Here is a 9,943-nt window from a genome sequence, read left to right on the forward strand (position 1 = left end):
CAAAATGAAAAAGCTTTATATTTCTAAATCAAATAAGATATAAGTTGGTCTAAGGTCGAGATAAAATTTTTAAATGTATAATTGAATTTTGAAAATAATAAATATTTAAATATCTAAAGTTTCCATCAGAACATTGTGAAGATACTTTCCCCAATCAGCAACACTCCTTCAGGATTTAAAAACCAAGGGGACACTGGATCACCTAGAGTTTCACAAGCAGATACCTTCTGCTGTAGGAGAGAGAGAATTAAAGTTCTGAAGACCTATTGCTTTTCACCAGGAAGTTTTACTGGGCATCTCCTGAGCCTAGGCAATAGCTGTAGGGTGACTTCTGGAGCCATCGCCGTTTCCCCGCCCCACCAAAGAAGCGGAGACTTAACGGGGACGTGCGGTCAGAGCTGGGGAAATGGGCCCGCGAGCCAGGCCGGCGCTTCTCCTCCTGATGCTTTTGCAGACCGCGGTCCTGCAGGGGCGCTTGCTGCGTGAGTCCAAGGGCTGCGGGCCAACGAGGGGCGCGGCGGGGGTGGAAAAATCGAAACTAGCTTTTCTTTGCGCTTGGGAGTTTGCTAACTTTGGAGGACCTGCTCAGCCCTATCCGTAGTCCCCTCTCCCTACTTTCTGCGTCCAGACCCCGGGAGGGAATGCCTGCTACTGAGCTGCATATGGGGGTCCCTCGCCCCAGGACCTGTCCCCTCCCCCGGCTGTCCCGGCTCTTCGGAGTGACTTTTCGAACCGCCCACTCCCTTCCCCCAACCAGAATGCTTTTAAATAAATCTCGTAGTTCCTCACTTGAGCTGAGGTGAGCCTGGGGTTCCTTGGACCTGGATCTCGGGTTTATTTCCAATGTCAGCTGTGCAGTTTTTTCCCCAGTCATCTCTAAACAGGAAGTTCTTCCCTGCATGCTTGCTGAGAAGGCTGAGCGAACCCACAGCAGGATCCGCACGGGGTTTCCACCTCGGAACGAATGCGCTGGGTGGTGGGGGCGCGGAAGAGTGGGGCTGGGGATCTGAATTCTTCACCATTCCACTCACTTTTGGTGAGACCTGGGGTGGAGGTCTCCGGGGTGGGAGGCTTCTGAGAGAGGCCTACCTCGGGCCTTTCCCCACTCTTGGCAATTGTTCTTTTGCCTGGAAAATTGAGTATATGTTAGTTTTCAATGTTTGAACTGAACAGTTCTCTTTTCAGCCAGGTTTTATTGATTTGCAGTGTGCTGTGTAATTAAGAGGCCTCTAAAGAACGTCAAAGTACTGATAATGAACATGTAAGCAATGCACTCAGTTGTAAGTTACATTCATATCTGATCCTATTTGATTTTCACTAGGCATAGGGAGGTAGGAGCTAATAATATGTTTATTTACTAGAAGTTAACTGGAATTCAGATTAAATAACTCTTTTCAGGTTACAAAGTATATAAGTAATCAGGTTTTCTGATATAATTTCAAGTACTATAGCTGCTTCTAATCTTAGTTGAGAGTGATTTTGCCCTGTAGTCTAGCACAGTGTTCTGTGGGTCACACGCCAGCCTCAGCACAGCACTTTGAGTTTTGGTACTATGTGTATCTACATTTTACACATGACAAGAATGAGGCATGCACAGCCTGCTTCCTGGCAAGTTTATTCAATAGTACACTGGGCTTTGGTGGCAGAGCTCATGTCTCCACTTCATAGCTATGAGTCTTAAACATCACACTGCATTAGAGGCTGAATAATAAAATTTCAGGTTGAGCAGAAATATTCATTGTTTACAAGTGTAAATGAGTCCCAACCATGTGTTGCACTGTTCAAGGCCCAAGGGAGAGAGCAGGGAAACAAGTCTTTACCCTTTGATATTTTGCATTCTAGTGGGAGAGATGACAATAAGCAAATGAGCAGAAAGATATGCAACATCAGGAAACGATGGGTGTTGTGAGAAGCAGAGAAGTCAGGACAAGTCACTCTGGGGCTGACACTTGAGCAGAGACATGAAGGAAATAAGAATGATATTGACTGGGAGCAGTATTTCCCAGGAAAACTGAGTGGGCCTGGCAAGTTGGATTAAAAAGCAGGTTTTCTCAGCACTACTCATGTGTGTGTGTGTGTTGGGGGTGGGAACAGGGACTACCATCTGCATGTAGCATGTCCAGCAGTATCCTGTCGTCTCTACTCACTTGGTGCTAGGAACACTCATCCTCCCTACTCACTAGGTGCTAGGAGCACTCCCCCAGTCTTGACAACCAAAAATGTCTCTAAACTTTGCCACATGTCACCTAGGAGACAAACTCCTGGTTAAGAAGCTCGGGTTGAAAAAAAAAAAGTAGTGCTGGGGGTTGGAGGCCAAGAAGTAGGTAATGGGGTCAGAAGAGGAGCCACAAACAAGGTTGTGCAGGTGCCTGTAGGCTGTGATGTGAATTCTAGCCAAGGAGTAACTGTGATCTGTCACAGGCTTTAAAAAGATTACTCTGGCTACTATGTGGAAAGCAGAATGAAGGGAGCAACAGTAAAAGCAGGGAGCCCATCCAGGAAGCTGTTACACAGTCCACACAAGAGATGGTGGAGTGGGCTGGGTGGGAACATAAAAGGGAGAGAAACCGTTGTCTCCTGAATATATTTTGAAGGAAGTTGATGAAGGAGTCTATGTCATGTGAGAGAAAGAGAAGAATTAGCTGGGTGTGGTAGCTCATGCCAAGGAGGAGGCCAAGGAGGGCAGATTCTTGAGCTCAGGAGTTCAAGACCAGCCTGGGCAACATGGCAAAACCCCTTCTCTACAAAAAATACAAAAACTAGCCGGGTGTGGTGGCATGCACCTGTGATCCTAGCTACTAGGGAGGCTGAGGTGTGGGGGATTGCTTGAGCCCAGGAAGTTGAGGCTGCAGTGAGCCATGATTGTGCCACTATACTTCAGTCTAGATGACAGAGCAAGATCCTGTCTCCCCCCACCCCCTGAAAAAAGAGAAGAGTTAAAGTTGACTTTGTTCTTTATTTTAATTTTATTGGCCTGAGCAGTGAGGTAACTGGCAATGCCATTTCTGAGATGGTGAAGGCAGAGGAAAGAGCAGTTTGGGGTAAATCAAGAATCTGGATTTGGACATCCTAAGTTTGAGATTCCAGTCAGGCATCCAAGTAGTGAGGCCATATAGGCAGTTCAGTGTAAGAATTCAGGGCCAAGGCTGGGCACAGTGGCTCACTCCTGCAATCTCAGCACTTTGGGAGGCTGAGGCAGGCAGATCACTTGAAGTCAGGAGTTTGAGACAAGCTTGGCTAACATGGTGAAACCCCATGTCTACTAAAAATACAAAAATTAGCCTGATGTGGTGGCACATGCCTATAGTCCCAGGTTTTTAGGAGGCTTAGGCAGGAGAATCCCCTGAATCCAGGAGGTGCAGGTTGCAGTGAGCTAAGATTGTGCCACTGCACTCCAGCCTGGGCAATACAGTGAGACTCAGTCTCAAAAAAAAAAACAAAAAAAACAAAAAAACCTTTATGAATTCCTCAGGATTTGGGTCTAATTTGCTCTGAGCACCAACTCCTGAGTTCAACTACCATAGCTAGAGATATCTTAACATTTTCTAGAATCCACCAGCTTTAGTGGAGTCTGTCTAATCATGAGTATTGGAATAGGGTCTGGGGGCAGTGAGGGGATGGCAGCCACATGTGGCAGAGAAAGTCACACAAAGAGAGAGCAGCCAGGACTGTCAAATGGAAGAAAGATGGGACTGCAACTCACCCTTCACAATAGAGGACCAGACACAACTGATAGTATGAGTTGATGCAGGTGTGTGGAGCTTCAACATCCAGCTCCCCTCCTACTGCACATGGTGAAGGCCTGTTGCTCTGTCTCCAGGTTCACACTCTCTCCACTACCTCTTCATGGGTTCCTCAGAGCAGGACCTTGGTCTTTCCCTGTTTGAAGCTTTGGGCTATGTGGATGACCAGCTGTTCGTGTTCTATGATCATGAGAGTCGCCGTGTGGAGCCGCGAACTCCATGGGTTTCCGGTAGAACTTCAAGCCAGATGTGGCTGGAGCTGAGTCAGAGTCTGAAAGGGTGGGATCACATGTTCACTGTTGACTTCTGGACTATTATGGAAAATCACAACCACAGCAAGGGTATGTGGAGAGGGGGCCTCACCTTCTGGAGGTTGTCAGAGCTTTTCATCTTTTCATGCATCTTGAAGGAAACAGCTGGAAATCTGCTGTCTTGTGGGAGCAGGGAAGAGGGAAAGAATTTACTTCCTGAGATCATTTGGTCCTTGGGGATGGTGGAAATAGGGACCTACTCCTTTGGTTGCAGTAACAAGGCTGGGGATTTTTCCAGAGTCCCACACCCTGCAGGTCATCCTGGGCTGCAAAATGCAAGAGGACAACAGTACCGAGGGCTTCTGGAAGTACGGGTACGATGGGCGGGACCACCTTGAATTCTGCCCTGACACGCTGGATTGGAGAGCAGCAGAACCCAGGGCCTGGCCCACCAAGCTGGAGTGGGAAAGGCACAAGATTCGGGCCAGGCAGAACAGGGCCTACCTCGAGAGGGACTGCCCTGCGCAGCTGCAGCAGTTGCTGGAGCTGGGGAGAGGTGTTTTCGACCGGCCAGGTATGGTGGAAACACACTTCTGCCCCCATACTCTAGTGGCAGAGTGGAGGAGGATGTAGGGCATGGAATCCCTGGTTGGAGTTTCAGAGGTGGCTGAGGTTGTGTGCCTCTCCAAATTCTGGGAAGGGACTTTCTCAATCCTAGAGTCTCTACCTTGTAATTGAGATGTATGAGGCAACCACAAGTCATGGGTTTAATTTCTTTTCTCCATTCATATGGCTTAAAGGGAAGTGTCTGCAGCCCTTGCTTTTTATTTAACCAATAATCCTTTGTATATGTATACCTGTTAAGAATTCAGAAATGTCAAGGCCAGGCGCAGTGACTCACCCCTGTAATCCCAGCAATTGGAGGCCAAGGCAGGTGGATCACGAGGTCAGGAGTTTGAGACCAGCCTGACCAACATGGTGAAAAATACAAAAATTAGCTGGGTGCAGTTATGCGCGCCTGTAGTCCCAGCTAATTGGGAGGCTGAGGAAGGAGAATCGCTTGAACCCGGGAAGCAAAGGTTGCACTGAGTTGAGATCGCGCAACCGCACTCCAGCCTAGGCAACAGAGTGAGACTCCATCTTAAAAAAAAAAAAAAAAGAAAAAAGAAAAGAGAGAATTCAGAGATGTCAGCTATCATATGAATACCAGGACAAAATATCAAGTGAGGCCACTTACCAGAGTAGCAGAATGCTTTAGGTTAAAAGTTTCTTTCACAGAACATAGCAATAATCACTGAAGCTACCTATTTTACAAGGCTCCTTCTTATAACAATGCCTCCTAGGTCGACCCAGGTGAAACTAACCATCTATATTCAATCGTTTTCAATGCACATAAAGGGCAATTTTATCTATCAGAACAAAGAACATAGGTAACTGATATGTATATTTACATGTTAGGAGAACAAGCTGATCTGACTGTGCTCCAAGTGACACTGTGTTATAGCCCAATCTTAGGACACAAAATGGTGTCTCTCCTGTAGCTTGTTTTTTTTCTGAAAGGGAATTTCCTTCCTCCAACCTATAGAAGGAAGTGAAAGTTCCAATCTTCCTGGCAAGGGTAAACAGATTCCCTCTCCTCATCCTTCCTCTTTCCTGTCAAGTGCCTCCTTTGGTGAAGGTGACACATCATGTGACCTCTTCAGTGACCACTCTACGGTGTCGGGCCCTGAACTACTACCCCCAGAATATCACCATGAAGTGGCTGAAGGATAGGCAGCCAATGGATGCCAAGGAGGTCAAACCTAAAGACGTATTGCCCAATGGGGATGGGACCTACCAGGGCTGGATAACTTTGACTGTACCCCCAGGGGAAGAACAGAGATATACTTGCCAGGTGGAGCACCCAGGCCTGGATCAGCCCCTCCTTGCTATCTGGGGTATGTGACTGATGAGAGCCAGGAGCTGAGAAAATCTATTGGGGGTTGAGAGGAGTGCCTGAGGGGGTAATCATGGCAGTTAGACAAGGATCTGCTCTTTGTTAGGGGGTGGGCTGGGGGTGGCAATCAAAGGCTTTAACTTGCTTTTTCTGTTTTAGAGCCCTCACCATCTGGAACCCTAGTCATTGGAGTCATCAGTGGAATTGCTGTTTTTGTCATCATCTTGTTCATTGGAATTTTGTTCATAATATTAAGGAAGAGGCAGACTTCAAGTGAGTAGGAACAAGGAGAAGTCTCTTAGTATCTCTGCCCCAGAGCACAGTGGGAAGAGGGGCAGAGGGGATCTGACATCCATGGGAAGCATTTTTCTTATTTATATTCTTTGGGGACACCAGTAGCTCCTTGGGAGACAGAAAATAATGATTCTCCCTAGAATGAAAGTCTCTAATTCAACAAACATCTTCAGAGCACCTACTATTTTGCAAGAGCTGTTTAAGGTAGTGCAGGGGCTTTGAGGTTGAGAAGTCACTGTGGCTATTCTCAGAACCCAAATCTGGTAGAGAATGAAAATGATAGCAAGTGAATGTAGTTAAAGAAGACCCCATGAGGTCCTAAAGCAGGCAGGAAGCAAATGCTTAGGGTGTCAAACGAAGGAATGATCACATTCAGCTGGGGATCAAGAAAGCCTTCTGGATCTTGAAGGAGAAGCTTGATTCCATTAGGTGAGGTTGAAGATGATGGGAGGTCTACACAGATGGAACAACCATGCCAAGTGGGAGAGTATAAGGCGTACTAGGAGGTTAGAACTAATTACTCTACCTTGACCCCGAGTTTGCATAGCCATCGCTCACCAATTATGCATTTCTACTCCCTGAACATCTGTGGTGTGGGGAAAAGAGAGGCAGAAAGAAGCCAGCTCATACAGAGTCCGAGGGTCTTTTGGGATATTGGGTTATAATCACTGGAGTGTCACTGAAGGATCCTAAGAAAGGAGGACCATGATCTCCCTTATATGGTGAATGTGTTGTTAAGAAGTTAGATGGGAGGTGAGGAGACCAATTAGAAAGCCAATAAGCATTTCCAGATGAGAGATAATGGTTCTTGAAATCCAGTAGTGCCCAGGTCTAAACTGAGATGGGTGAATGAGGAAAATAAGGAACAGAGAAGAGGCAAAATGATGCCTAGGTTTGTGATGCCTCTTTCCTGGGTCTCTTGTCTCCACAGGAGGAGTTATGGGGCACTACGTCTTAGCTGAACGTGAGTGACACGCAGCCTGCAGACTCATCACGGGAAGGACACAAAACTAGAGACTCAAAAAGGGAGTGCACTTACGGAGCTCTTCATGTTTCAGGACAGAGTTGAACCTAAACAGAGAAATTGCCTGAAGAACTCCTTGCTTTTAGCTTTCTCTGTTCATTTCCTCAAAAATATTTCCCCATTTAGGTTTCTGATTCCTGCATGCCAGTGATCCCTAGCTGTGACTTGTCCCCTGGAACTGCCTCTCATGAACCTCAAGCTGCATCTAGAGGCTTCCTTCATTTCCTCCATCACCTCAGACACATACACCTGTGTCATTTCATTTCCTATTTTTGAAAGAGGACTCCTTATATTTGGGGGACTTACATGATTCATTTTAACATCTCAGAAAAGCTTTGAATCCTGGGACATGGCTAGTCATAACCTTACCGGAATTTTACATATGTATCTAGGCATTTTCTGGACCTGTTCTACTTTTCCTTTGAATCATCCCTCTGTGTTACCCAGTAACTCATCCTTCACCAAGCCATGGGAATTCTTCCATCTGATTGTTATGTGAATTGTAGGCTGTACACTGCACGAATGGAAGAGGCACCTTTCCCAGAAAAAGCATCATGGCTGTCTGTGGGTATTATGATGGGTGTTTTTAGCAGGTAGGAGGCAAATATCTCGAAAGGGGTTGCGAAGAGGTGTCTTTTTCTAATTGGTATGAAGGTGTCATACAGGTTTGCAAAGTTTAATGGTGCCTTCATTTGGAATGCTACTCTAGTAATCCAGACCTAAAGTATAACAATAATTTTCTCCCTGATCTCTCCTTGTTCTGATAATGAAAATTATAAGGATGATGATAATGATGATAAAAGCACTTACGTTGTGTCCCACTCTTCTGAGCACTTACGTACATGCATTAATGCATGCAATTCTTACAATAATTCTATGAGATAGGCACTATTATCTCAATTTCTTTTTTAGATGAAGAAAGTGAAGTAGGCCAGGCATGGTGGCTCACGCCTATAATCCCAGCACTTTGGGAGGCTGAGGCGGGTGGATCACAATGTCAGGAGATCCAGACCATCCTGGCTAACACGATGAAACCCCATCTCTACTAAAAATACAAAAAATTAGCCGGGCATGGTGGCGGGCACCTGTAGTCCCAGCTACTGGGGAGGCTGAGGCAGGAGAATGGCGTGAACCCAGGAGGTGGAGCTTGCAGTGAGAGGAGATCGCGCCACTGCACTCCAGCCTGAGTGATAGAGTGAGACTCTGTCTCAAAAAAAAAAAAAAAAAAAAAAAAAGGAAAGAAAAATGAAAATATAGAGTATCTCACAGCTTGCCAGTGATAGAAACAGGTTTCAAACTGAGTCAATCTGACCGTATGATACTTCTCAAACACCACTACATTCAGGTAGTTTAGATGCCTAGAGTAAATAGAGATGGAAGGAGATGGCTATTCTATTGTCTCATTGTGTTTCTTCTGAGTGAGCTTGAATCACATAAAGGGAAACAGCAGAAAACAACCAACTGATCCTCAGCTGTCATGTTTCCTTTAAAAGTCCCCAAGGGAAGGTCCTGGAATGTGACTCCTTTGCTCCTCTTTTACTCTCTTTGGCATTCATTTCTTTGGCCCCTACGCAAGGACTGTAATTGGTGGGGACAGCTAGTGGCCCTGCTGGGCTTCACACACACTATCCTCCCTAGGCCAGTGCCTCTGGAGTCAGAACTCTGGTGGTATTTCCCTCAATGAACTGGAGTAAGCTCTCTCATTTTGAGATGATACAATGGAAGCCACCAAGTGGCTTAGAGGATGCCCAGACCCTGTCATGGGGCCACTGGGGTTCCAGTGTACATTAAAAAAAAAAAAAAATCTAAGCAGGACACTCAGGAATTGCTAGAGTCTGGGAAATCAGTTCACCATGTTCAAAAGAGTCTTTTTTTTCTTTTCTTTTTTTTTTTTTTGAGACCCTATTGTGCAAACTGGAGTGCAACAGCGTGATCTCAGCTCACTGTAACCTCTGCCTCCCAGGTTTAAGAGATTCTCCTGCCTCAGCCTCACGAGTAGCTGGGATTATAGGCATGCACCACCATGCCCGGCTAATTTTTGTAGTTTTAGTAGAGACGAGGTTTCACCATGTTGGCCAGGCTGGTCTCAAACTCCTGATCTCGTGATCTGCCCGCCTCGGCCTCTGAAAGTGCTGGGATTACATGTATGAGTCACCCTGCCTGACCATCAAAAGAGTCTTAATATATATATCCAGATGACATGTGTTTACTTTATGTTGCTATATGCATTTGGCTGCATAAATGTGGTACAAGCATTCTGTCTTGAAGGGCAGGTGCTTCAGGATACTATGCACAGCTCAGAAGTATCTTTTGTAGGCATTAAATTTTAGCAAAGATATCTCATCTCTTCTTTTAAACCATATTCTTTTTTGCAGGTTAGAAAAGTTATGTAGAAAAAAGGAAATGTCATTTATGCTCATTGTAGAAAAGCTACAAAATGAATACAATTAAAGCTGTTATTTAATTAGCCAGTGATAAACTATTAAAAACTTGTCTATTACCTGTTAGTATTATTGTTGCATTAAAAATGCATATACTTTAATAAATGTACATTGTATTGCACACTGCATGATTTTATTGATGTTCTTCTTCATCTTGTGTATATACTTAATTGCTTTGTCATTTTGAGACATTTATTTTGCTTCTAATTTCTTTACATATTGTCTTATGGAATATTTTCATTCAACTGTGTTAG

At 45.3% G+C, this 9,943-nt stretch overlaps 1 protein-coding gene across 3 annotated transcripts; it reads left to right on the forward strand.

Annotated features, from left to right (window-relative positions):
* Positions 1-212: 212 nt before the first annotated feature.
* On the forward strand, positions 213-8,253 carry HFE (homeostatic iron regulator). Of its 3 annotated transcripts, XM_033219520.1 has the most exons (6): positions 217-482; positions 3,821-4,084; positions 4,293-4,568; positions 5,656-5,931; positions 6,090-6,203; positions 7,156-7,327. In XM_033219520.1, exons 1-6 carry the CDS (start codon positions 407-409, stop codon positions 7,194-7,196), a joined length of 1,047 nt encoding a protein of 348 aa, XP_033075411.1. In that variant the 5' UTR covers positions 217-406; the 3' UTR covers positions 7,197-7,327. The 3 variants fall into 3 exon arrangements, with proteins under 3 accessions (XP_033075413.1, XP_033075411.1, XP_033075412.1); XM_033219521.1 differs by lacking the exon at positions 3,821-4,084 and having other exon boundaries at positions 7,156-7,316; XM_033219522.1 differs by lacking the exons at positions 3,821-4,084; positions 4,293-4,568 and having other exon boundaries at positions 213-482; positions 7,156-8,253.
* Positions 8,254-9,943: the final 1,690 nt, after the last annotated feature.

The sequence above is a fragment of the Trachypithecus francoisi genome, unplaced genomic scaffold, assembly GCF_009764315.1.
Source record: "Trachypithecus francoisi isolate TF-2019V2 unplaced genomic scaffold, Tfra_2.0 Lachesis_group10, whole genome shotgun sequence".
Taxonomy (NCBI): domain Eukaryota; kingdom Metazoa; phylum Chordata; class Mammalia; order Primates; family Cercopithecidae; genus Trachypithecus; species Trachypithecus francoisi.

What these genes read in the sequence shown, in the direction of transcription:
- HFE (XM_033219520.1), top strand. Translation starts at nt 407, where the DNA reads ATGGGCCCGCGAGCCAGGCCGGCGCTTCTCCTCCTGATGCTTTTGCAG. An exon ending in GCCCCTCCTTGCTATCTGGG is followed by an intron (nt 5,932 to 6,089) that starts GTATGTGACTGA and finishes TTTCTGTTTTAG; the next exon opens with AGCCCTCACCATCTGGAACC. An exon ending in AAGGAAGAGGCAGACTTCAA is followed by an intron (nt 6,204 to 7,155) that starts GTGAGTAGGAAC and finishes TTGTCTCCACAG; the next exon opens with GAGGAGTTATGGGGCACTAC.